General features: G+C 40.3%; 1 protein-coding gene and 1 long non-coding RNA gene across 3 annotated transcripts; one reads left to right on the plus strand and one right to left on the minus strand.

The window, feature by feature from the left end:
* The first annotated feature begins 200 nt into the window (after positions 1-200).
* LOC120440097 lies at positions 201-12,683 on the plus strand. The gene is made up of 2 exons (XR_005612965.1): positions 201-541; positions 7,851-12,683. It is a non-coding gene; the product is annotated as an uncharacterized LOC120440097 (long non-coding RNA).
* LOC116318630 (ceramide synthase-like) lies at positions 12,667-27,762 on the minus strand. Of its 2 annotated transcripts, XM_031737706.2 has the most exons (8): positions 27,720-27,762; positions 27,529-27,642; positions 26,429-26,605; positions 25,705-25,788; positions 23,583-23,808; positions 22,688-22,783; positions 16,095-16,204; positions 12,667-14,617 (listed from the first exon to the last, which is right to left on the minus strand). In XM_031737706.2, the coding sequence occupies exons 3-8, from the start codon at positions 26,545-26,547 to the stop codon at positions 14,380-14,382; spliced, it is 873 nt and encodes a 290-aa protein (XP_031593566.1). In that variant the 5' UTR covers positions 26,548-26,605; positions 27,529-27,642; positions 27,720-27,762; the 3' UTR covers positions 12,667-14,379. The 2 variants fall into 2 exon arrangements, with proteins under 2 accessions (XP_031593566.1, XP_039467681.1); XM_039611747.1 differs by lacking the exons at positions 26,429-26,605; positions 27,529-27,642; positions 27,720-27,762 and having other exon boundaries at positions 25,705-26,405.
* Between the last annotated feature and the right edge of the window lie 82 nt (positions 27,763-27,844).

A 27,844-nucleotide genomic window follows, 5' to 3' on the forward strand; every position in this document is an offset into this window, starting at 1 on the left:
ACCGAACGATTTCATCTGATTTCTGAGTACATTTTACTTTAAATCCGTCATGTTTATCTGACAGCACTGATTCAAAGAGGATCAACTGAAAATCGATAAATCGTCACAGTGATCAGTCATCTCAGGTTTTTCAGCCAAATCTTAATTTACATCATTTTATACCTTTATATTTTTTTCTTTTTTTTTTTTTCTTTCCAGTGATGATTTAAAACTGATGAATCAAAAGAGGTCGGGGTTAAAAAGCTCAGCTTCATATGTTGCTGAGTGATGTGAGTGATGAGTAAAGCTGCCAGTCTAATGCAGCTGGAAACATCTTTTTGATAAAATAACCTGAGTAAAGGTGTTCGAGATCCCACCTGAAGTTATTTCTACTGAAAGCAGGAGCAGGGCTTCTGATGCTGAGGGTGTCGGCGCTTTTAGGAAGACCTTTGGATGTTTCCCATGAGGAGCTGAGACGTGTCCTGCTGGTGTTTTTTACTGAAACCATAAACAATCATCACAGATCGACAGGTGTTCAAATTCAGGATGTTCAGACTTGAAGGTAACGCTCTTTTTTTTTTTTTTCTTTTTTTTTTTTTAACCGTTTATGTGCAGGGTGTTCAGACTGATTTGCTGGTTATTAATGATGAAACTGTGAAGTCAGTCTGCACACGTGTCCAAAGAGCTGGGCAGCAGTGATCATGTTATTAATGTGGGAGGCTCAAGACATGAGAAGGGAAACAGAGTGAAACTGCACGTGTAACTCCTGTTTTTATGTTTACCTGAAGTTTCAGAGGTCAGTGTGAGTGGGCCGTGTCTGTCAGTGTGTCTCCTACTTTATTGTGCGTTGATGCTGTCATTGTTGTCGTCATCAACAACCTCCCGCATGCTGATGTCTGGTTTCTGAGGTCGTTCACGCGTTCATGCTGGCTGTTAAATTTGGGCGGACAGGAAATGTCATTGCACCCACCTGCCCCGCTGTGATGTGTCTTTGTCCTGTGAGCTCATGTCTCCTCCGACCGTGGAGCGACTGATGCTCCCGTGAGTCTGACCATGTGACATGTTGTGTTTCGTCACTTCCTGCTCCTCGATCAAACCTGCATCCTCACATCAGTCTGACTAAAGCTGAAGTTTCCACATCACGCATGAACCGAGTCCCCGGATCCAGATTAGCGAAGCCGTTAGTCCCGATAATCTCAGAGCATGAACAGAAGCAGTGGTGGAGTGTAACTGAGTACATTTACTCGAGTTTAATGGACTTTACTGAAGTACTTCTATGTTATGCTCTAATTCTACTCAACTGTATTTCTGCATTTAAATATTTGACTTTTACTCTACACCAGTTTATTTCTTATGAAGCTTTTCTTCATTTTCAGATTTTCAGGCGACTTTTGTTGTGATTTGGCGCTATAAAAATAAAATTGAATTGAATTAAATAGGCCAATAAATCTAATGTATGATTCTCCGAGTGGTGCACGACTCATTCAGATCATTAGAGTGAAATCCACTGATTAATCAGTAAATATGATCCAATAATAATCTACTCTGCCTAATGAGTAATTTTACTTTAATGGTATTTGAAGATCAAACTGAAGTACTTTTACTGAGTCTGAGTACTTCTTAGAGCCACGTTTACTGTAAAAGATCTGCATGAAGGTACAGGACCAAACATGAGCCTGAAATCCAGCGCAGTGTTTCAGCTGTCCACCAGGCTGGCCTCCCAGAGATGCTGTTTTATAAAATATGTGCTTACATAAAGTAAGATTTCCATATTTCTTAATAAAAACGTAGCCACAGCTGCTCTTTAATCATCAAACATCTTTAAATTTCAGGTTTTTTACTCAGAGGCAGAAAAACAAAATTATGAAGGCGTAACAATCTTATCATAGTCCACAAATGTAGGAGTTGAGTAGATTTGAGCTGGGTTAAATGTATCCTGTGGTTACGTTCCACCACAGCTGGAGCAAAGAGTGAATCCTCTGAACATCTGGGGGCCTCACAGCATTAGAGTCTGCCTCTAATGAAGCTTCCTGCCACATCAGCCTGCTTTCTCTTCATCTGTTTCCTTCCAGCTGTTGTGCAGAACAAACACAAAGCTGCAGGTTTCTGCCCAAAAACAGGTTGTAGCTAACTCCACTTCCTGTTTTATGGGTGTTTTAGGCTCCAGAGCAACAGGAAGAAGACTAGAACTTCTACACTCCTTTCCTTCCCCTCTTCTTTACCTCCTTCCCTTTTGTCTCCCTCCTTTCCTAACCTCTTCTCATTCCTTCCTTCCTTTCCTCACATCGTTAGCTTCTTTTCTTGCTTTCTAATCCGTCTCCTGCGTCATTAGGTTCAACTTAAAGCTGCACAGTACTTATTAAATTTACATGCAGTTAATGAAAAGTTAGAGTGGTGGAAACAGAAAATGCTGCTGAGATCCAAACCTGAATCTTTAACTCGGATCTTTGGGATCAGTTGGATTTTAGCATGTTTGTGTTTGATGCCTGAAACAAACAAAATCAGTTTAGATCATTTTTGAGGCTGTTAAAGAAAATATCAGAATCATTTATTAGCTGGTCTGTACACGACCAATAATCAGGCAGATGACATTTAAGTAAAGATGATTTATTTATTTTCTATGAAATTCCCAGTTTGGGTTGAACATGTTGGAATTTTGTTTTATGACTAAAATATTTAATAAACTACAAAAAAAATCTTTGCTTATATGAAAATATACAAAGTATAACAGCTGGATCTGAGCTGGAGAGATCATTTTAAATTTCCTCTCTCCTTCTGTCACTCTTCCTTGTTCCCCCTCCCGTCTCTATATTTACCTTCCAATCAACCTCACGTTCATGAATCCAGGCTTAGGAGTTGAGCTTTGGATCTAAATATCAAACCTCACTCTGGTTTAAACTCAGGTGATAAGTTTGGCTTAAAGTTTTTTGATGGCTCCACATCTGTCTGGGTTAAAAGTGCAGCTGCGTCTGACAGCCTACATCAGGAGGGGTCAGCAGTTTTTAGGATCATCTTGTTGGACTTCATGTCAGGGCTGTTCATGCTTGATGTGTTATTAACAGTAAATTAATGGCTTCTTTTCTCAAAGCGCTTTATCCACCACGCCTCATTCTAACTAACATCCAGGACCAAGCTCAGGTTCAGTTTCTTGCCCGAGGAGCAAACAGGGAGCAATCTTTCAATTTATAACTCCTGAGCCCAGCCATCCCTTGATGATGATGATGATGATGATCTCTCTAAGACTTGTTTCCAGATCTAACACTTTACAGGATCTTGTCAAAACATTAAAAGCTAAAGAAAAACAAGCAGCAGCGTATCTCACATGTGACTTCATCTCTTCCTGTAAAACCTGCTGCTGAGTGCGTTTTACATGTGGGGAAAACAGAACAGCATTAGAAATGTTACCAAACTGAAAGTAGAAGCTTAAAATGTTGCGGTTACTGTTGTTTAACCTTCTTGTGTTTGAATGTATGAACATGTGTGCTGATGATGTGGTTCTATTGTAGGTTTTATTTGATGATAACATGCCTTCAGGTTTGACACCTAAGAGAATAATCTAATATTTAAGAGTAACCAGCATCTGTTGTTTAACCTCTTCCCTGCTGCATACAGATGTTTCCACTGTGGAATCATTTCCTCAGAGTTATTAGAAACTTAAAAGCTGCAAACCTTAACTAAAAGTACTGCAAGTGTTTTTGGTTTTGTGCACCAGTCTGCTTAGAGCTGACCTGAAGTCTGGTTCATTTACTGACACGTGCTTTAGACGGGCCTATATGTGTGTTTGACAAACAGATGTAACAGGTGCATTTCATCAGTGTTCTGTGTTTTCATGGAGGTGAATAAATGAAGCAGATATTTCTTATAAAGCATTCAAATGTCTTCTTCAGTTTAAGGTGGAAACGGTGGTTCTGTGACATCCATGAAAAATAAGAAAAAAAACATTCAAATAATTCAACATTAGATGAAGAACAGGTGGAGGAAACTGCTCCACCTGCTGAAGTCAGAAAAGAGTCGGAGTGTAAAACAGAAATCAGGAAATTTGTTCAAAGAACTTATCAAACATTTGCTGGAGTCTCAGTGTAAAGATGGAGCCCCTCTGTAGGTTAATGGGTTCCTCCCTCACTTCCTCCCCATTCTCTCCCTCCTTCGCCTCCTTCGCCTCCTTCCGCGTTCTCTCCCTCCTTCGCCTCCTTCCCTGTTCTCTCCCTCCTTCGCCTCCTTCCCTGTCACCTCCTTCCCCGTTGTCTCCCTCCTTCGCCTCCTTCCCTGTCACCTCCTTCCCCGTTCTCTCCCTCCTTTGCCTCCTTCCCGGTCACCTCCTTCCCTGTTCTCTCCCTCCTTCCCTGTTCTCTCCCTCCTTCCCTGTTCTCTCCCTCCTTCCCCGTTCTCTCCCTCCTTCCCCGTTCTCTCCCTCCTTCCCCGTTCTCTCCCTCCTTCGCCTCCTTCCCCGTTGTCTCCCTCCTTCGCCTCCTTCCCTGTCACCTCCTTCGCCTCCTTCCCTGTCACCTCCTTCCCCGTTCTCTCCCTCCTTCGCCTCCTTCCCTGTCACCTCCTTCCCTGTTCTCTCCCTCCTTCGCCTCCTTCCCCGTTCTCTCCCTCCTTCGCCTCCTTCCCCGTTCTCTCCCTCCTTCGCCTCCTTCCCCGTTCTCTCCCTCCTTCTTCTTCTTTCCTTCTTTTCTTCTCACTTTGCTTTCCAAAGGCTCTCCTGCCTTATTACATGTGTTAAAGCTACTCAGTCCATCACTTATTACATTTACATGCTTTTAAGAACAAAGTTAAACTGGTTAAAACAGAAAATGCTGCTAAATTCAGAGTCTTGCAATCCAACCTGTAAACTCAGATTATTGTGGGTCAGGTTGGGTTGAATATGCACGAGTTTGACGTCTGAGACGTCACTGAAACAAGACAGTCCTCCTTCCTTTCCTCTGTTTCCTCCTTGTCTGCTTCTCTCGTCCCTCTCTCCCCTGTCTGTAACTTCCTAACAGTCTGCTGTGTTATCAGGTTTAATTATACAGTAAATGTTACATTAAATGTTCAATTCGTCTGTGTTATAATTGTATTATCACAGAGTTAAAATGTGCTGAATTCAGATTCTGGTGTGAAATTGAAGTTTGGCTTTTTAAGCAGCTGTTGTTGTGATTTGACACGATATAAATACAATTTTTATTGAGTTTAAAAAGAGTTAAAATACCAGAAAAATTTATTCGTTGTTCAGCTAAAGAACTTAAATTGATCAATAATCAGGCAATAAGATTTCATTACAGGTTTTCTAAACTCTGTTTATTATATTTTCTATGAAATGACCAGCTCCTCTTCCTCCTACCCTCTCCTCATCTTTAATCTCCTGTTGTTCCCTCTCTTCTTTCCTGCTCCTCACGTCTGTCTTTAACCCCCAAATACCCTCCTGTCCTATCAGGTGATATTACACAAACAGAGTAAATAAATATTGGATACAGTAATTACAGTTTGTAATCAAAGCTGAGTCTAAAGTGTAAAATATCAAAGCGGGAGTTCAACATGTTAGTTTTGTTTTTTTGTTTTTTTAATTAAAGCATGAGTATATGTCACAGCTGTAATATGATTGAATATGCTGTAAATGTTTCATTATTAAATCTCCTTTCCTCCCTCCTTCTGTCACTCCTCCTCTCTGTCTTACCCCCCCTCCCACCCCTCCATCACCCACATCCCTCCCCCTTTCCCTCTATATTTACCTTCCAAATGACATCCAGTTCATAAATGCAAAGTCAGCTGAACTGAGAGAGAAAGCTGAGCTCTGGATCCAAATATAACAACAGCTTGACTTAAAAGGCAGATGTGTCACAGCTGTATCTGACAACCCTCATTAGGACGGGGTAAACAGATTTAACATGCTTGGTGTACATGTGTGCTGATGTTTTTCTTTCTGAGATTTAATTTTTCAATTAACTGATCTGCAGTCCTGACTTTAACGTGCCTTCAGGTTTAACATCTAACAGAATAATATTTATTGTCTTGTACTATTTAAAGTTACCAGCACCAGTTATTTAACCACAGCGCCCTCTGCTGGGTGGGCATGCACAGGTGTTTTACATGAGCAATAACAGTCTCATTGAATTAAACTGAGGCTGATCTCATATAAAAACAGCTCAGTTATTAGAAACTTATAAACTGTAAACCTTAAATTATGTTTTCTGTGTGTGGATAATGTGGGCAAAACTGTCATCAGTATGTTTATGCACCAACTTGAAATCAAAGGTCAGACATTTGGGTGGATTATAAACAAAACGAATGTTTCTTATGAAGGTATCAATGTGTTTTATATATATCAATGGCGATCAGGGGCTGGAAAACAAAATGTTTCACAGAGCTGATGAAAGGTTCTGAAAAGTGTTCCCAGTTCTTCCTTCAGGTCCACCTGATCATCATTATGTGACTGTGACCTCTGGGTTTGTTTCTGTCCAGGCTTCAGGCCTCAGTGAAGGTTTTTATTTGAAATTATTTAATTATCTAATATTATTGTTATTATATAATATTTATTTATATTTATTTGTGGGAAAAACTGACATTTTTGATACTTTAGAATCAGCTACGTCATACTGGTCAACACTCGTGTCTGTTACTTGACACAGTTTTACTTCACACTGGGGTTAATGTCGTGGGTTTTCCACCTTACGACAGAGATTATAATCCATTTATCCTTCTCACATAAAAAATGACTTGGACGGTTTGGAAAAGTCTAAAGAGATCCAAACCATCACGGCTGTTATGTTTCAGCAGAACGAGCTGAAACAGTCACAGGTGGAAACATGAAGCGTGATACTCTCTGAAATGTAACCAGTTTCGATCTTTATTAGCTTTAATCATCTGGATGTGGTGTTGACTCATTTGTCCCGTGTCAGTCATCTCTGTTACATGTTCTTGTCACTTCACTCTTAAATGAAATGAGTTTCATAGTTGTTGAATCTTATTGATAAAAAAACATAACTGAACAGCTGGTTTCAAATTCCTGACAATTTTTTGGCCAATAATAATCTCAGGTAGAAGTGACGGAGGTCAGACGGGGGAGGTTACCAGTGATGTCATTTCTAAAGTCAGTGTTGTGTGTTTATATTGTTGTTGTGTCTGTGAGTTTTTTCTTCTTTGGTTTGTTTTGGGTTTTTTCTGCGTTTTGTCCTGTTGACTTGATTTTTGTGTTGTTTGGTTTGTACGATGTGAGAACGTACTGGATTAATCGCAGAGCTGATGATGATGGTCAGAGCAGCAACATACAAACATGAGGTCTTACATAAATGAGAAAGTTTGAGACACATTTCATCTAAAAGGCTGGACTCTAACATGACAGAGTAAAGGAGGTAAACTGGAGCTTTGGTGTTTATTTTAAGGTGAAACCAGCAGGATGCAAATATGTTTGAATGTTCACTGGGAGTCAAAAACAAACTGAAGCTGATGAAATGTCAAAGAACTGATCTGGGACAAGCAGGAACTTTGTTATCAAAAGGTTAAAGTTCAAACATATTTATACTGTGGAAGCTCTAAGGTGGCGATTCATCTCTGATGGTTCATTTTTGATGGTTTTTGAACAGATTTGATTTCAGTCACTGCATCCCTGTTAGACATGATCAGGTTGGTGTGGGTGAATCAGAGGTGCATCAAACAGACTCACAACTGTGTGAACAAAGATGAATTGAATCAGGTTTATGGTGCATCATAATAGCTGGGTTGATTCCATTTGGTTTAATGAAATGAGAATTTTGGGGTTTGTCATATTTTTGTCATATTTTCATGAGTTTCCAAACTATCTCTAAATGTTCTGTCTCTGTTTGGGTGCACATGAACTGGTTCTATGTTCACTGTGAGCTGATCGTGTGTAATGTCTTCCTGTGGTTCTGCAGTTTCAGCTGAATGACGTCATCCAACCAGCTGTGCTGCAGTTCCAACAAACACGATGCAAACTTGTGTTTTACTCATGAAACGTCTGAACTTCAAAGGTGCTGACTGACAGGTGTGTTTCATTGAAGTCTATAAAAACATGATGCACTTTGTTTCTTTCTTTCTTTGTAACAGAGTATTGACTCAAGGGTAACACTTACCATGAAGAAATATTGTGTGATCAGTCCTCCTTCAGTTTAATGTAACAAAATCATGGCTGGAACAGCTGCACCACCGATCTGAGAGTCTGAAAGATTACTTTATAAGATAAGATGCATTTTCAATGATGAATGTTTGAGTGCAAAAAAGTGTTCAAACTCAGGTAAAGATCTCTCTGGATGTTCTCAGTATAGTGATGGAGACTGAGGCCCCAACGATCCTACTCATCCCTGCCTGTTCTCTAAATTGAACAACAAACATGTTAGTGATGATTCAGTTTGTCTGTAGTGTTTAGAGGTTGTCTCTAAAGCTTCCAGTCCTTTTAAACCAGTTAAACTAGTCTTTAAAAATCCTCTTTATCTCCCAGCAGCAGCCCTGCTTCCATTTCACAACTTGATCTGGTTTGTTTAAGATGTTTACGCCAGTGTTTGTTGTCGTGACCTAATGAGGAGCGTTTTGAAAAAAGAAAATAAAGCCAGTGGAGACATTTTACTCCATGTTAGTCTGATGGGAGTTTAAGGTTCATTGGACCAAATCTATATGAATGAAGGTTATGTTTGTTGTATTAATCAGTGTTTGGATACAGTTAATGTGAAGGTGAATCATGTTGTTAATCTTTCAGTGTCTCACACTCTCATTTATACAATCCCAACAGAGCACTTAGATCGTCCAATCACAGGCTCCTAGCACAACCTAGGTCTCGACTGAACTCGAGAGGTGACCAGGCCTTTGCAACCGTGGCACCAAGACTCTGGAATAACCTCCCTGTTCATATTCGTACTGCCGAGTCTATCCAGTCTTTTAAGTCACGTCTTAAAACCTATTAATCAATAAACTGGAGATACGACAACAAATACAGAACTAAATTTGACCTTCATTGTTTAAATCTGGGTCATCTCAGTCACTTTACTCTCATTACTGTCCTAAAATGTGCAGCAGTCTCATGCTACTGTAGAAAAGAGAAGTCGAGTTTTGGACATGTGTAAATGCCAGCGGTGAGGAGTTGGTCCCTGCCTTTGTCCATGCAGAGAGATTAAGATGTGGTGACATGGTCTATTTTACTGTGTTAGAAGTGAAATGGTTTCTTCATGTGTTACAGTTCTGATATATGTGAAAGTCTTTAAAGCTCAAATTAAGGTTGATGCAGTTTTTACATCTCTGGGTCACGTCCATGTTGTGTTAAAATGCCAGTTGCATCAAAAATCACTTGCTGTATTGAAATATTAGATACTTTACAGGAAAAACTGAAATCAGTTGTTTGTTTTGATTAGAGATGGTGAGTCGTCGTTTACAGCAGGTTCAGTGCTGGTTCTGCTGCAGAGTACATGAAAATGAAACTAACATGAAATCCTGCAGTTTGCTTTCAGAATGTGTTGATGCTTCTTCATCCAGGGTAAAATATTTATCTATAATATAATCTACATGTGTAATCTCCTCTGAATCCTCTGCTCTCTGTCCTGCTCCACGGGATCACCAGAAAAAAGTGAGCGAGGAAACTGAACTGAATGTTGGAGACGATGATGTCATCAGCATATGTACAGTTTATGTACAGAGAAAACTGCAGCAGGGCCAATGTGCATCCCTGTGACACCTTTATCAGAACTCTTAATCAGATTTTTAATTTGATTCATCATAACCAAAACTTTGAAACAATCCTAATTTCTGTCACGCTTAAACAAACTTATAATGACATTAAATCTAATACCTAACATGTTTTTCATGTATTACGATGGTCTCCCCTGTGACTTCTCTTATTGTGAAAATATTTAGTCCACAGGTTGGTTTTATCTGGTAAATCCATCTTTTCCACTGGATTAGCACAAAGGTTTAACCTACAAAGTATAATATAAAGTAGCAGGCTGAGGCAGAGCAGGTGGCAAAGAAAATGGTGTCATCAGCATAAAAACTGACTGTAAAGACAATTGAATAGAGAGTAAATATCAGAGGGTCTAATACTGCCCCCTGTGGGACACTCCTGTAAAATGCTTACAAACTTATTATGTTTGGATTTTTATTTTTTATTTTTTTTAAATGTACGTTGGTTGATTTTCAGTCGATTAGAGCTCGACTGTAAAGGTTTAAGGTATAACGTAGTAAATCTGGTCAAAGTCTGAGCAGGTGGCAAACAGTCTGGTAACATTGGCATCATATTATAAGTGAAGGACAAATTCTAATTCACAGAGGACCTAATATTAATCCATGTGTGAGGCCTTTATTCAGATTCTATGAAGTTGATTGAGCTCTGGATACGTTGGGGGGATAATACTGCTCCCTGTGGGACACTCCTGTGGAAACCTCTACAAATGTGTTACATTTGGGTTTTAAACGTATCCTGATTGGATGATTTTCAGTCCATTATCACAAGGTTTGACCACAAAGGTTTAAGCTATAAAATGTAAAGTCTGAGGTTCATTGAAGGCAGATTGGGTTGAGGTGGCGCAGGTGGAGCAAACCAAACTGAATCATCAGCATAAAAACTGATGTCATAGAAAAGAGTAAAAGAATAAATGATGTTGTGATGATGTGATTATATTTATGTTGCTTCAGTATTTGAGTCTGGCCCTCGGTGATAAACACAACTGGATTTACTATAAAATGAAAAATGGTGAAGAAGAGTTTAACTGAACATTCAGACTAACTGTGGAGTTTTCTCCTGTTTGGTAACACTGTGGGTGAAATGATGCTCGGAGTACATCTGGGTAACACAGCAAAGTGTTTAATGATGTTTGTGCTTGTATAACATGTTTTTAACTAGTGATGTGGAAGACGTCATGTCTGAAGGAAGAGCTTCTTGGTGATGGTTATTCACTGGTACTTCCAAAAGTCTCCACAGAGCATCCATTTATTGTCAGGTTGTGGGTGTCTCAGTGACTGTGGAACGTATCACTGGGGGTCAAAATGTAGGCAAAACAAAAAGGTGTGTTTTCTTCAGCCTATCAAAAACAGTGAACACATTTCCTGCCAGTCGCCCCTCAGTTCAGTTTTCTTTCATGTGGATTTATCAGAGAAATCTGAAAAGACTGGACGGTTGACATAACGCTAGAGTTCTGATACCAAAATCACTCAGGCAGATAATTTAAAATTATCTGTTAAAATTAAGACTTTATACTTATTTAAAATCCCAAAATAATACAATTACGCCCTGAAAATATATAACTACTAATGTAATTATGATGATTATAATTATCAGTACCTAGCACTTAAGAATTGCCAAAAATGCTCAATTTTTATTTAAATTATATTTAAATAGCGCGTTTCAGTCGTATGTAGACGATGGTGTTTATATCTGTGCTGCTCAGAGATGCAGACGCTGTTATAGAACAAATGCTAAACTTTCAGTTGTGCATGTTTTAAAGTTGGTGAAATGTTTACATTTGTAACACAAAGGAGACTGCGTTACAATGATTACTGTGTGTGAGCGCTCACCAAGGCTGAATCCAGTGAAGCTCATGTCAAGCAAAGCCTTTACACGCAGGTTTGTGTCCACGTCAAGTAAACGGGGCATCATGAACAGGACTGCTGCTCTTAAGTTAAAAAGATAACGAGGTACAGTTAGTTTGTCTAAGAACATATTTCTAATTCATCGGCCAAGATTTGAGAGAAGCAGCAGAAACCGAACGCCCCCCAACCTAAAGTAACAACACTAAGACCCAATGAAAAAAATACAAAAGCAAGAAAAGATGATAAGAGAATCCAAAAGATCACAAGGAGAAAAATCTGCCACGAAGAAAACTTCAGAGGATGTGAAACAATTAAAGTGAAAAACCAAACAACTAAAACGAAGCTCCAAATGAACGAGTGGGGAAAAAATACAGGCTGAAGGCCTGAAAAAACTAAAAGACACAAACGACCAGAAATGGATACAAACTTACATCAGAGACGAGATAAAGCTGCAAAAATGACCATAAAGAGATGAAAAAATAACAGCAAATAGCTGCAAAGAAAGACAAAACAACTGAAGACGCACAAACAGATTCGAATGAAATGTAAACAACTAAGACTCAAGATGACAAGAGACAAACTGAGAAGACGTGAACTGTCCAAATGACTACAAAGACGTCCAGACCAGCTAGAAAAAGACCAGAATAACCACAGAGTGACGCAAACTGGTGATGATGACATAACCTACAACGAGACAGGATGTATTAAAAGAATTTTGGAACAAAACTGACTCAGAAATAAAGACGAGTAATTCCAATTTCATTTTATATGTTATTATTATATTATTTATTTATAAGTTTGGTGATTAAAACAAACCTGAGATGTGCTTTGCTATTATGATTAGCATGTATAATTCTATAGTGAATATTTCATCTTGTTTATTAATGACATTAAAATTAAAATTGGGAATTATAATTTTCTCTTTCAAACTTCCATAAGTCTGAAGAAAACAGCAATCCTTGCACAAAACTGACACCTGTACAGGTAACTTCAACCTGTGACCTTTACAAGAGTTTATTTACAGAAATGAACTTTGTTAAATAAATAAGTCTGATTAAGGCATGGACTTATAGATGTTCTTAATGAGATTTTGTCTATAAACAATAAATAAATAAATACATTTTAAAAAGCAGTTGTCATCCCCAGTAAGCTGGGGGTGGGGTGGTGGAGTGGCCTTAAGGTCCGGGACCAAAAAACAAAAAAGTTAACTGTTATCCCTGAGAAATAACTGGAAACTAAATAATAATAAAACAATAGTAAAAGTCATTCTTGATGCTTCATACAGAGATGATCAGAAAATTCATGTAAAATATTCTGTTTTAAGTCAAGTTTATTAATTCAGGAAGCTCTTTGATCAACATGTATTTTGTAGAAAGACACCAGAACAAATTATATGCTGCAAAAAAATCAGACAGAAGATTAAAACGAGCCGACGTGGAACTGAGTCACATGAGTGTGGATCAGAAAACAAACCTCTGTACATACAGGCCTGTGGTTTTTGTTGTTTATTAAAAGGCCCCGGCACTGTTAAACACACACTGGTCAAAATGTTAATGAAGTCATGAATCCTCAAGATGGTATTGTCAGCATAAACACTGCAGATGATGTTGTACGCAGGAGTAAGAAGTCCTTTCTTCAGGTAAAAGTGACTAATACAGAGGTGAAGGCAACTGTAAACACTTGCATAGCTTTGATGTTGGATACCAACGTGCAAAAAAGTGTGAAAGTAACTGAAAGCAGGCTCTGTTGTGCTCGTGGGGGAAAAAAGGAAGAGCTATCATCAGCTTGAAAACTGACTTTGCAGAATGAAGCTGGACAATATTTACTGTTAGAAACAGTGGAAAAACTAAGGGACCTAATATAGAACCACTACAAACTTTAATCAACTTTACTTAATGCTGACAAATATATAGAGGGCCAGTGTAGCTCACAGCGTGACCACAGGCTGAATGTCTACTCCTCTGTACCTACAAATATGCTATTTAATAGTCCCCCAAAATAATGTTCAATAACCTGTTTGATAATTATGTAATACTTTGATTCCTTAATATATTCTTAATCAGTGCTTACAAAATGTGGTGAAGCAGATTGGATCCTGACATGATTAATACAGTTTGAGAATAAATTGAGTTCATCTGCAGAGTGAATAACAGTGGGCCTAATGTTGATCCCTGTGGGACACCTTTATCAGAGATTATATAATCACACAATCATAACTGTTTTCAATGGTTAAGAAAATTTGCTTCTCAATAGGATGTACTTTTTTTGTTACACGTGTGCACAATATAAAAGCTCTTGAACTGGTTATTAGAGATTTTAAATGACCACAACCAAATAGAAGAGAAATGTTACAGAACAAAATTGTGACTATTGCAGAACGTTGGAGACTAACTGCAGTTTGTGCAGAGTGAATAACAGTGGGCCTAATGTTGATCCTTGTGGGACTCCTTAAAATTTAATTAATCTTAGAGGATGATTTCTCTGTTCCCTTTAAACAAATTATTATCATTTTCACACGAACTTCACACAAACCATTTCTACCTTTTTATATATAGTTTTATCTTGTTTTGTCCTTACAGGTCGGGGTACAGGTTTGCTCCTCATATGATCCCGTCAAACGTCAGTGTGATCGGTAAATCCTGATTCTTCTGGTGTGGTTTTACTACAAACAGCCGTCGTCTCCCTTCTGATTAAACTTGTTCACACTTCTAATGTTCATTTCCTCCCTTTCCATTTAATAATGGATCTGGGTTTGTAAGCTTTTCTGTCACTACGTTCACTCCTTGTAACTTTTACCGTAAACGAGAAGAAACACTCATCTGTTTGTAACAGTCACCGCCCCCCTGGTAATCTGATTGGCTCTGAAGGCAGACGTCACTTGATCGGATTAAATTACTCTCCTCTTCCTCCACCAGCTGTCTGATTGGTTGTGCAGCCGTTAGCTGGGGCCAAGTTGCCGTCGGCTTTAAGAATTGCAGGTGGTGAATTAGAGCGTTTGGTGAACAGACGCAGGGCTCCTCTGCAGATCAGCATGAACCAGTAAAGCTGAAGAGGCCAGAGCAGGGCAGTCCCCAGGTTACACTGCCATGGGGCCACCAGGGGCACCTGGTACATCGGCATCGATGCATACCTGAAACACAAGGCAGGGGGCGCTGTGATCAAAGTCGCACTGACATTTTAATACATTTTTTTTAATCAAAAATTCCCTCATGTCGAAGATGAATACTTAAACATCAAGAACTATTTTGAATGTTTCTGGTTGTGTCAGGTCATCATGGAGTTTTATAGCAGAAGCGTTATATCTCTGAGGCCCCTCTGCTGGCTTCCAGAAGTTAGTCTGAACTCTGAATCATGCAAAGCTGTGATGAAATGTGGCTCAGACATTCATGAACAACTCAAAGTCAGTTAAAACCCAAAAGAGCACAATTTAATACAAGAATTATTACACGACAGCGATTAGTAAATCAAAAGTAGAGTTCAGTTTGTCTGCAGTGTGAACAAGTAGGCCTCAGTCACACAGGATAAAGAACAATGACAATGAATTGTCTTAAAACATGTTTAAGTTTTCTACAAAAAGTCAAATGAATCGAAGACGAGTGGAAAAAAGTTTTACATAAAAATATAATCTGTAAATTTCAAAGTTATTTGGAAGATTTGATCATTTATAAGATTTATAACTGGCTGGAAAACAGATATTATTGGTTTTTTTGGGTGAGCCAAACTGAAATATAACTTATTTTACTTTTCTTTAAATGTCTAAGTACTCTGATATTTTTAACCTTCAGAGAAAAAAGCAGCTAAAAAAAGTCTAAATCATCTTAACTTCTCACTACATTACAGAAGAAAATGTAAATGAATTATCAGTTTGTCTGATTCACAGTACTCACACAGCATTCTGGATGTTTTGAGCTGAAACTTGAGGAATCAGAAGATTCTCGTTCACAAAGATGAAAGATCAGAATCATTCTTCTTTGACCGTCACGCTGCGAATGTTGTGACTACAAGTTTTTACACACTTACACTGAACTACGTGTTCTTGGGCCCGATATCGAACACTGTAACTGTACTTACTGTGTACTTAACCAGCTGTGTCTGTGAGATCAGTGTAACATGTGTTCTGACTCCCAGTTTTCCTGCTCAGTTGTTCCCGTGTCTGTGCGTGTACGGGTCATTGCTACATAGTTTGGTTTTATAACACAATTTAAAATAAAAGATAAAGTTACGCTCAGCTCAGCCCCTTAAATGAAGCAAACGTGGATCGTGTTAGTGTTTAACGGCAGTTTTTATGTGAAACCTGTTTTTCATTGAACACGTGAGACACACACAAACCACGTCCACCTTTAAATTAACTGAAAATCCAACTAAATTAGATAGAAATACTTATAGATCTGTAATGCTGGATCATTTTTTCCACAATAAATAAATGACTAAGTAATATTTTTGTCTTGTTTGTTTATTTGTGTTTGTGTTGTTTTAAAAGACAAACAGGAAAATGATTAAATAAATATTTTATTTTATTTTTTTAGGGGGGTGTTGCAGATAATCAGTGTTGTTTTTGATCAATGCCATTATTTTATACTAAAGAAGCAGAGGTGGGCGTGGCTTACCTGCCGTAGGCGTAGTACAGGTAGGGAAAGAGTAAGACCCGACAGCCGAAGAAGGTGAGCAGCATGACGACGCCGTTCACTTTGTGCAGCAGCGTGTGCTGCTTCTTATACTGAAGACGTCATCATCATCATGAAGAGAAACGAGACAGAAAACAAAGAGTTCATTTTAATAAATAATGACAGGAGACGTCAAACGTGCTGACGGAGAGCTGGTTCTGATTAAAGGTGGAAATGTTTAAGGGAGACAGTCAGAGTTATGGCTGCAGAAATAAAACCAGAAACATCTTTAAGTAATTATGTAACTGCTGCTGATCTAATACTTAACATTCTGTATGTGCTTGAAATTATTTTAGAAGTCAGAGCTTTTATTAAACCAGTGTAATTTATTTAATATGAGCTTTTTAAAGTCTATATGCACATATTACAGAACACAAAAAACTAGAAATCTGTAAACTAGAATTAAAGATAAGAGTACTGTGTGAATAACTACAGTGTGTTTTGTGTATTTTCACGGTGAAAAAACTGATCGTGGATCACGCTGGGACGTGATGTGTTGTCCAGCACGTTATTACAACCCACGTTGTTGGTTTGCCAACAGCAGCGAGCTGGAAACGACAGTATTTGCATTTCATATTGAAAGATGAAATTAGTTTAAGTTTAAAGCTGCAGTTATTTAACCCCCTAAGACTCGAACTCTTTCATGGCATGCTTTTGTAATTTCTCTTTGATATTTGGGCTGATTGGGACCTGATGAATGTAAAAACATTCCGATTTTTGTTTCTGAGAAAAATAAGATCGACATATGAGGAGATTTGTTTTAAATTTCGATAGAACAGAGGCAGTATAATGTCCTCGTAAGTGGACATCAGGCCCTTGTAGAGCAAAATTCTGTATTTTGGTCTAGACAACCCAAAATGTGATGTCCCCATATGTGGACGGCAGGTCCTAGGAGGCTAAAGTGTAGTGGACAGAATAAAAATGCTTTACTTTAAAAAAAAGAGAGAGACTATTTTATCCCATATCAATTTTAAAATATCTGCTCCACAAGCGTGGACAGAGTCCCAATGAGCATGTGCAGAGAAAGCACAGTGCTCAACTTTTCCTGATATTAGAAATTATGGAGATTATAGATTATAGTTCCCCCTCAGGTTTCCCCAGAATCAATCTAGCTGTAACACCTCTGCGGTTTTAAAGAAGGCCCAACAGCGTCTCCACTTTCTGACAATCCTCAGAAAAATGGACCTGAAGAAGGAGATGCTGACCGTCTTCTACCGCTGCTGCATTGAAAGTGTGCTGACATATTGCATCGGTGTGTGGTTCTCCAGCTGCACCACAGCACACAGAAAGGCACTCCAGAGGGTCATCAATATGGCCCAAAAAAATCACTGGACATCCTCTTCCCTCCCTGAAGGACCTGTACAGCACTCGCTGTCTCAAGAGGGCACGCAGCATCCTACGGGACTGCACACACCCAGGACACCGGGTGTTTAAGCTGCTGCTGTCTGGCAGGAGGTTCAGGCTGCTGAGGTCCCGAACAAACAGACTCAAGGACAGCTTTTACAACAGGGCATAGCTGGACTGGCCATCGGGCATACCGGGCATTTGCCCGGTGGGCCGCTCGTGATTTTTCGTTTTTATGGGCCGATGGGGTTTTCTTTCTTTCTTTCTTTTTTTTCAACGGCATAAATGAATAGTGGTGTATTGGCCAGTTGGTCATCATGGATTGGGCTGGACCAATTACAGCCGAGGAGGTCGAACTTTAAAGTTGAGGTGAAAAGCAACGCGATTTGTCCCGATCAGCTGATCAATGATCAATGATCAGCTGATCGGCTTTTCTCTCTGCGTCAGAAAGAGCAAACCAGCGGAGGTCGCGTTAAACAACAGAAGCACCTTTAAATTTGATGAGCTGTTGTTAGAATTTATTTAATATTAATTTCTAGTATCAGCTGATGTTTGCTGGAGGGATGAAGGGTTGAAGGGAAGTTATGAACTGTTTCTGGGAGACAAATAACACCAGGATCCTTTTCTAAGTAGCTGACAGCTGGTAACTGTGCAGGGGCGGGTCTTGCAAAGTTTTGCCAGGGGGCCAGGTAGGGCATTAACAGGAAAGGGGGGACAAAAACACGTTTCTTTCTTATTCTCATTTAAAATTTCTAGCTTTTAACAAATAATTATCTGAATCATACAACCAAAGTTTTCATCTGATGTCAAATGTATAGAAATCCATTATTGTACATAGTAATTTTTTCAGGGTCCCAACATAATTTCTTCAGAAGTAAGTACTGTATATGATGCCAGTATTTTCCCACATTTTCTACATACTGTACCAGTACTGTGTGTAAAATACCATCAAAATTAAGTTTTGATGGTAAGTTTTGAGTGAGGAAGTTTTATTCTTTCTCACCTCTTTCTGTCTCCTTTCACTTTTTAAAGGTTGCCATGTTAGAAAAAATATTTTGCCCTGCCATGCTGTTTATTGATGTGGTAAATAAATAGTTTATGAAAATATCACTAAATCTGTCATGTATTATTTTTAATATTCAGTAATGGTCATGTCTCACCTCTAGTCTTCTCTGTCTTAATTTCAAGTTTCCACGATATGTTGTAGAAAGTTCAGGAGGTAAACTAAGCAGTCTTTGGGTTTCGGCTAAGTACTGTTTAGAATACCAGAATAGGGAGGATGGTGTAGGCTTAAGTTAAGTTCTAGATTGATACATATATACCAACAAGACAGTGTACATCACTGTCACAACGACGTTTGTTTTCATTCAAAGGCTTTATGGTTTTTCCCATAATACCTGGTGGGCCAGTCTCTAGTCAAAATGCCCGGGCTGATTTTTTGTCCCAGTCCAGCCCTGCAACAGGGCAACAGCCCTGATCAACGCAAATAGCTGACCTGACTGGCTACCTCCCTGGACTTACCGTTAACAACGGTAAAAACAATAACAATAATAATATTTATATTTATAACAAGGTGCAATAATAATTAATGTGCAATAATAACAGTGTGCAATACAAATACACTTATTCTTCTTTTTTATTACTAAGTTATTATACTGTGTTGTGTTGTTTGTGTTGCGTTGTGTTGTGTTGCAGAGTCATGCTGCTGAGGAGACGGTGGATGGAGGCATATGCATTTAAAAAAGCAGCGGACCACTGTAAACATACACGGCAGACCCGGTGACATTTGGATCATTTTTATTAATACTTTGACGGTTGCTGTCCACAATACACACAGAGCTGCAGCTCTCCCGCTGCTAGCTCAACGTAACAACCACAACCACAGGACCCAGTACAATATTTAAGTCGGCGGGGCGTGATTGCAGATGCCGTGCAGGTGCGTCCGCCTTCCCTGCACGGCATCGCAGGCCACGCCCCGCCGCAACCACATAACAGGGAGAAATGATCAATTTATGTGGACAAGTTTTTAGATTATTCCACATTTGGTGCCAGGACAGAGCTTATATAATCCAGAATAAACTCAAATCTGTTTCTGAAGTGGGTCAGTGAGACGATACACTATACACGCTCATGATTTTAATAGGCGTGCTGTGGAACAGAGAGAAATATAAAACATCCTCATCCTTGTACTTCTATACTTAGAAAACAATTACTTTGCTCAGGACTCCAAAGGAACCAAACGGGGTTTATGGTCAGACTGTTATGAGGACGTTTGAATCAGGGTTCATCACAGCAACGCCCCCAGTTATAAACCGACACACTGACTGAGTGATGATTTGTAAATCTCTGTCATTTAACCAAAACTTTGATTAATGAATTAATTATTTAATGAATAAAAAATCAGCCTGGTTCTGCCGGAGGTTTCTTCCTGTTAAAAGGAAGTTTTTCCTTCCCAAAGTGCTTCCTCATAGGGGGTCATATTATTGTTGGGTCTTTACCCTAAAGCACGCCGAGACGACTGCTGTTGTGATCTGGTACTATATAAATGAAATGAAATTGAAATGAATAGTCCAGTGTAGACTGGCGACCTGTCCAGGGTGCACCCTGCCTCTCGGCCTAAGACAGCTGGGATAGGCTCAGCCCCCCCGCGACCCTGAGAAGGATAAGCAGAACAGAATGGATGGATGGATAGTCCAGTGTGGAGGTAGAGAGACAAAGGAAAAAAAGGAGAACGGGAGGACACTGAAAAGTGCTGAGAACAAATGATATACAAGTGACTAAACTAAAGAAATGCTCAAACAGCTACTGTAGGACACGATGATGGCAAACATCTGCTGATCACTCAAACCCGAGCCACCATTCGCCAATTTTTCACTCCTTCACATCTTCTAAAGGCAAAAAGGAGCCGGTTCATTTTCCACATCTGTGATTCATTCCTGCCCATTTCCTTTGGGAAAGTTCTCCACGATGAACTCTGAATGTCCTTCTGGTCTCCAAGTCCTCCCTATGGGCTCACATTTGTTTTTGCGTGAGTTTGTATCAGAGGTGGCCCGTCCCTCAGCCTCGTCCCTGTAGGAGCTAACTTTCCCTTCAGTGTCCGGCACCGTGGCTTCAGTGTCTTTTGAATCTTGCTCCGTGTTTTGCGTGGACACCCTGATCTCTGACTCACCCTCCTCGGTCCTCATGTGCTCTGCTAATGAAAGCATCCATGCTGGTGCTAGCGTTAGCTGCTTGTGGTTTTGGTGTCTCCTTAGAGCGAGAAGTTTTCTGATTTTCTCGCGTGAGCATCGAGGTTTCACATCCAAACAGCAGCCCGCCATCAGTCTTAATGTTAACGTATAAAGTTGGTTTCTATTGGAACGTTTGATGCATTGCTGGACTGGCCATCTGATGACTTATTTATTTATTTTTTTTGTAACGGCATGAACAATGAGAGGTGGTGATTGGCCAGATGCTGGCCGATGTGTAAAAATAACTCAGTTGTTTGGTGGTGGCTGTGGCGGAGCTTCCACAGAGGCCAGCAGGTGGATGAGGGAAGGGGAGGCAGGAGGAGGAGAGACCCGAGGAAGCCGCCGGTCCGAGTGTCAGGTGAACTGAACTTCAGGTAAGAAGTTATGACCTGCAGTCTATCTGGGTCAGATATAAACCAAGTTTAGGTGGAGTTTATTTTTGTTGTGCTGACTTTTTACAGTCAGTTACAATAACTCGTACTGCGTGCTAGCTAGCATGACAAAGTTTCTATACAGCTGGGTGGGTGCTATGATGTTACTGATAGTGAACTTTATTTTATTCATAAGGTTAGTTAGTAGAGTTGCCAACCGTCCCGTAAAAAACGGAATCGTCTCGTATTCAGAGAAAATATTACGCGTTTTGTATTGAGCTGAGAAGGAACAGTTTGTCCCGGACTTCAGCTAGAATGAAAAAGACACAAAGCTGGAGTTATTCTGTCTTTGCTGCACAGCTGCCTCCTCTTCTCTCATTCTCCCCCCTCCCTCTCCTGTTGCTACTTCAATCATGAAACTGATCAATGATCAGCTGATCGGCTTTTCTCTCTTGTTTATTTATCGCCCACTTTGCGCCAGAAAGAGGAAACCAGCGGATGTCGCGCTAAACAACAGCAGCACGTTTAAGCTTGATCAGCTGTTGTTAGAATTTATTGAATATTAATTTCTAGTATCAGCTGATGTTTGCTGGAGCCACAGCTGTAAAAGCTGCTGGTCATGATGGTTTGTATATCTGGTGAGAGGGAAACATGCAGATGAAACCAGGAGATGTCCTTACTGAATCATCAGAGCTGAACAGGTGATGGAGAAACAGGTTCAACAAGGACTTGGTGGAGGGTCATAACTTCCTTTCAACATGAATGAGTTGAAGGGAAGTTATGAACTGTTTCTGAGAGACAAATAACACCAGCATCCTTTTCTATGTAGCTGACAGCTGTTAACTGTGCAGGGGCGGGTCTAGCAAAGTTATGCCAGGGGGCCAGGTAGGGCATTAACAGGGAAAGGGGGGGACAAAGAAATACTTTTCTTTCTTATTCTCATTTAAAATATCTAGCTTTTATTAAATAATTATCTGAATCTTGCGAACAAAGTTTTTATCTGACGTAAATTGTATAGAAATCATACATATACCAACAAGACTTTGCATCACTGTCACAACAGCGTTTGTCTTCATTCAAAGGCTTTATGGCTGTAATACCTGGTGGGCCGGTCTGTAGTCAAAATGGCTGATTTTTTGTCCCAGTCCAGCCCTGGTTTGACGTTATGCGTTTTCTTAATCAATCAGTAAATCTGATTGATCTTTTTTTTTTGTAGTCCAGATCAATACTGAACACTGAATGAATTTAGGTATCTGAGACACACACACACACACACACACGCGCACACGTTTCATTCATTTACTTAATTTCCCGGAGGAACCCACCCGAGGGATTAATAAAGTTCTATCTAATCTCATATCTTAGTGAGGACATCTCATTGAGCTAGCTGTTTACTCTACCATCAAAGATGAAAGCCTAACCATAACTAACTGTAACCCTGACACTAAAACTACATTTTGAGCCTCAAAAATGTCTTCAAACTTGTGGGGACTGGTTTTGGTCCCCATAAGTATAGTAGACATCTCACCAAGATGTCTAAAAATGCACACACAGACACACACATGTAAAAGGTTGGAGGGAGGTGGATTACCTGGATCAGGACTTTCCCCAGAGAGACGGACGGGGTGCTGAGCTCAGCCAGAAACAAGATGCCCTGGAAGTAATCACCTTTACCCTGCCTCCACAGCTGACACACACACACACACACACACACACACACACACACACACACACACACACACACACAGGAAGGAGAAATTATAATTTAATGTACACATATTTTACTATAATAACAGACTGTACAAAGACGATGGATGTAGCCACCATGATGTCACCCTTAACACTGGAAACCCCCCAGTGTTAGCATTTTGGAGGTGATCACATTTGGACCACAGGGTCTCAAGAGCGCTAAGTTAGCAGCTAATTCTAGCTAGCTTGGTTATCATAAACTGTATGGGAGCGTCACACAGATACTTGCCAATAACAGTCGAGTAACATCTGAATAAAATCTTAGAATTCCACCTAAACTGGAGCTCAGCCTCATTGGACGGACTGTTAGTACGGCAGCCTCACTGCAGACGTATTCTCAGTTGAGACTAAAGTTTTTTGTAGCACTCATTGCCACTCGCTGGGACCTCCAGTGGATGTTAGAGGAACTGCAGCTTTTGGCACTTCAGAGTTTGTTTGAACCTCAACAAGCAAGCCCCACCCTGAGTCCTTCCCTACTTCCTGGGACTGTCACCTCCAAAATGACTCCATGTTTTACTCAGTAAGACCTGAAACCAGCGAGTGCCACCATCAGTTCATCAGGAAAGTGTTCGCTGAGCTCAGACATCAGATGAGCCGAAGGTTAATTTTCTCATAGACTTCTGTTCATGCAAGAGTCGCCCAGAGAACAAATGCAGGTTTAAAGGTGTCCATCTTTGTGTACAGTCTATGATCAGGGCGGACGTGTCACTGTCAATGTTTGCTGTTGTCATAGTTACCAGAGAGGCAGGGAAGCAGAAGGTCACCATGAAGATGTGGTGCAGCACCATGAGGAACTCCCTGCGCAGGTAACCAATCACAGCGGCTCCCATCGACCCGACGCTTTGGCCTGCCTCCTCGTGACCTTTGACCTGCAGCTTGTGCCAGTAACACAGGAACATGGCGTAGATGTCGTAGGCAAAGTAAGGCGTGGCAAATAAGATGTAGGCATCAGTCAGCCAATGTCTGAGGAGATGGAGAGAGGGAGGAGAGAGAGGCTGAAGCAGCATCATTACTTTGATCTCAGATTTAAGACATCAGGTTCATTTAGGCCAGAAACATCCAAGACACCGCCCTGTGCTCCAGTTTAACGTTATCTGACCCATACATCCACCCCAGCCTCCTCCCTGCACTCACTTCATGGCTCCAGTACTTTCTCCCCCAACTTCCTTTACTGCAGTAAGCATTGGCATCCACTAGTGGGCGCTGTTGCACTGAAATGCAAGTAGAAGAAGCTGCAGTGGCACACATAAAATGTCTGAGCCTCTTTGGGCACCTTTTCCTCCGTCTTCTAAGCAGGTGTCCACTGATGAATAATTAAAACAATCATTTAGATCTGATTAGACTCCCAGAGTCTAAAACAAACTGCACCTGTGTGTTCAGCTGTCCTTGTCTTCTTATTTCCAACTCCAGATTTTCTTTCTTAGAGTTTTCTAAAGCAGCTTTGCATGAATCACACTTAAAAGTAATCCTTCTTTGTCTCACACTGAAGCCTCTCAGGTCATCCTCTGTCTGAAACCAGTTTTTCCCCCCTGTGAGAGACCTGTCTTTCGATTGGCTGCCCCTCATACACAGCATGTGGGTGAGGCTTCTGTATTTTCCCAACTTTGTGACATCACACAGATCCAACAGTTAGAAAAAAAGAGCTTTTTTCAGTACTGTGCATACTGTAACGTGTGGTGGAGATGAAGCCAGCCGCGGAGGTGTGCAGGTGGATAGCGAATCAGCAATGGCTTCTGCCTTTCCACAAGTAGGCTACTCATTTATTTAAAATATCAAAAATAAAAGTGCCACCTCTACCACACATTACTTGAGAGCACACTAGTCCACGTACACACAGAAGAATCCGTTACAGAGAGAGAGCAACACACCAGTCATGAGACAGGAGGCGCCGCCATGTGGCGATACACTGCATTACAACAGCAACTGTTACAATACACTGAGCTCATGGTCATGTTTAATATGAGCATCGGGAGCAACAGGAGATGTGATGGAAATAAGGAGAACAACATTCATTATGTGGCACCATCCGTCCACTCCGACCTCCTCCCTGCATGGACTTTGTTGCTGTGAAATTGTAAAGTTATTTCCACAACCAGCAGCACCTTTTCCAAAATTACCCTGATACTCGTGATAGTCATGAGTGGATGAAAAGCTCAGCTGTGCAGGCAGGAGCCTGAATGCTGAATTGTCAGAAGTGTATTGGAGGTTTTTTAGGGTACTTTTACTTTGGTAAAGCACTGAAACGCTTCCTTCTTTCCTGTTTTTGAGATAAAAATGTATTTTCTAAAGTGAACTTGCTGCTGAGCTGTAGGTGTACGAACTCCGAGTTCCTTGCTGCTTGCGGAGTGTTGTGATTTGATAACCAAATGCAGCTCAGACTCAGATTCAAACCTTTGCTCCACTTTGACTGGGAAATGAGGAAACCAGCTGACCACCACGGCGCTCCACTGCCGTCCCTCTGCTCCTCGACAGTGTTTCATTTCCCATCATGCTCAGCGTGCAGGATTAGTCTCAGACTGAAATAACCCTGCTGCTGCTGCACATTAGGCTCAGATTGTTAATGAGATTATCGGCTGACGCTGAGCTTTGCTTCATACAGAATCCTCACACTGAGGCTGAGGGTTTTACCTTTTCTACGCAGCAGCTTTAAATACATTTTTATTCCTGGATAAAAAAATAATTCAGCTGAATGTTAAAATTAAAAATAAATATCTAAATTCAAAATAATCTGGGAGAAAATTTTGATGAGAAAAGAATACATAAGAATGACACTGTTGATAAATGGACCAAAAGGAGAAAAGGTTTAATTGTATGAAGGTAAAATGATGAAGAGACAATAAGAACCAGATGAGTCCTCACCGGTCCTCGATGACGTCCCTGCAGGATGTGATGATGATGCATCCGACTGAGGAGGCCATGATGGACTGGATGGATGACACCAGGCTGAGAGCACAAACAAGATGTTCAATAATCAAATCAGCTGAAACAAGAGAAACAACCAGCTGAACTTTAACTGCATATGTGTCGTATGTTTGGTTGATGCAGCTAATTAAATCTTTAAAAAAAGAACTAAATAAAATAAAAGCTTCACATTTAGGTCTCATAAACCATGCAAAGGTTACAGCGAGGAGCTGTTTGAAGTGACAGCTTCCTTTATTGTTGGAAAGTAAAACAAATACTCACATGGACACTTAAAGTCATTAAACCAGTTAGAAACAGTGCAAAAGACACAACTAAGAAGATACACAATAACTACAAAGAGGTGCGAAAAACAGACCAAAAAGAGATGAAACTACAAATTGACAGCTAGATTTAAAAAAAACTACAAGATGCCAAAAAATTCATCAACTGAGAAACAATAAAGGACACGACACAAAGAGACACAAAGTGATGAGGGACAGCAAACAAAAACAGTCTTGGTTCATCTGCAGCAGTTTCTGAAGAAATGTGTTGATGCTACAGCTCACACAGTGATGAAGACCAAGACGAGGTTTCCATAATTCAAACTGCAAACTTTAAGATAAAGACAAGCTGGGTGTACTGTAGTGTAGTGTGATGTCCTCTGAAGTCTGTGTGTTCCTACCGTGTTGACACGACAGCGGCGTCCCCCTCGCTCCATCCCATCAGCTGTTTGAGAGCCTGTTTGGACAGGAGGAAGAGTCCCGGGAAGAAGACGGACCCGGCAGCCATGAGGCCCCACATGGCAACACACTTCTCACAAGAAGTGTGTGTGTGTGTGTGGGGCTTTACTCTCCCGCTCCTGTGGATGTGGGAGGTTAGAAGAGCACAGGTTGGTAGGAGTGGTTTGGGGGAGGAGCCTCCTGCTGTCACCTGTCAGAGGAGGTGTGGTGATGGGGGAGGATCTGCAGGCCGGGTCAGCAGAAAACACGTTCCCTCCAGGTTATTCACGTCATTTGATTATTTGCAAATTAGTGCAAAATACGAGCAAAGCTTTATTCACAGGTCGGCCGTCATCTTGAGGAAAGTCCTCGTAATCTGCTCAGTAACTAGGAGCACAATTTAATAAGCGACATACAAATACATTTCAAATTAAAAGTAAAGGCTGAGTTTGACCCCGCCACCTGCCCGTCCGTGTGGCGTTTGTGTGGGTTCCTCCCACAGTCCAAACACCTGCAGTTAGTGGGGTCAGGTTAACTGGTGCCCGTAGGTGTGAATGGTTGTTGGCTGGAGACCAGAGTGTCCCCCGCCTCTCGCTCTGGATGGATGGAAATTTAAAGGAATTAAAGTATTACTAAATTATTTTGCATATAAATACATTTTGTAGTAAAAATAAATTTGGATTTTAATTTTTGCTTCTCTTATTTTGAGACTTTGAGTTCTCCATAGAAGTTTGATTTTCTGAATGTGATGCTTTCATCATCATTAACTAATTAAAACTGAACTACAAGCTTGGACATCACTCTGTCTTATAGATAATTAAAAAATACAGTTCTATTTTCATTATAAGTAAAACGATGTCACTTTAGCCTGAAAAAGTAAAATTACACTTGAATTTAATGTTGTGTGCTCACGGGGAGATAAATAAAGTCAATTATTATAAATGAAAGTGTGCACATGTCTTCATTTTGTGATGTTCATGTGAGAAGTTATTAAACACCAGATGCAGATCAATCAAACAGCAGCAGCTGAACGAGCAGTGAAGAAGTATTCATATGATCTTACCTAGTTAAAAAACACCAGTACTGCAGTATTACTGCTGACACATACAAACTGAAGCCGTCTGCTGCGACTGTAGAAGCAGCTCCAACAGGAATTCCAAACACGTTCCAGTTATCACTGTTTAATGAATAATGAAGTATTTAATCATTTTTAACAACCACCTTAACAATCTGATGCAAACTCTTTAGTTTTACATGAATGACTCTGTTTCCAAATGAAAAACATTGAGCCTTTTGCAAACAGACACCGGTGCAGGTCAGGTAGATGTAAAGCAGGTGAGTCAGAGCAGAGAGGAGGGCGGAGCTTTCAGGTTTGTGGT

This window comes from Oreochromis aureus, linkage group 4 (assembly GCF_013358895.1).
Source record: "Oreochromis aureus strain Israel breed Guangdong linkage group 4, ZZ_aureus, whole genome shotgun sequence".
Lineage (NCBI taxonomy): Eukaryota > Metazoa > Chordata > Actinopteri > Cichliformes > Cichlidae > Oreochromis > Oreochromis aureus.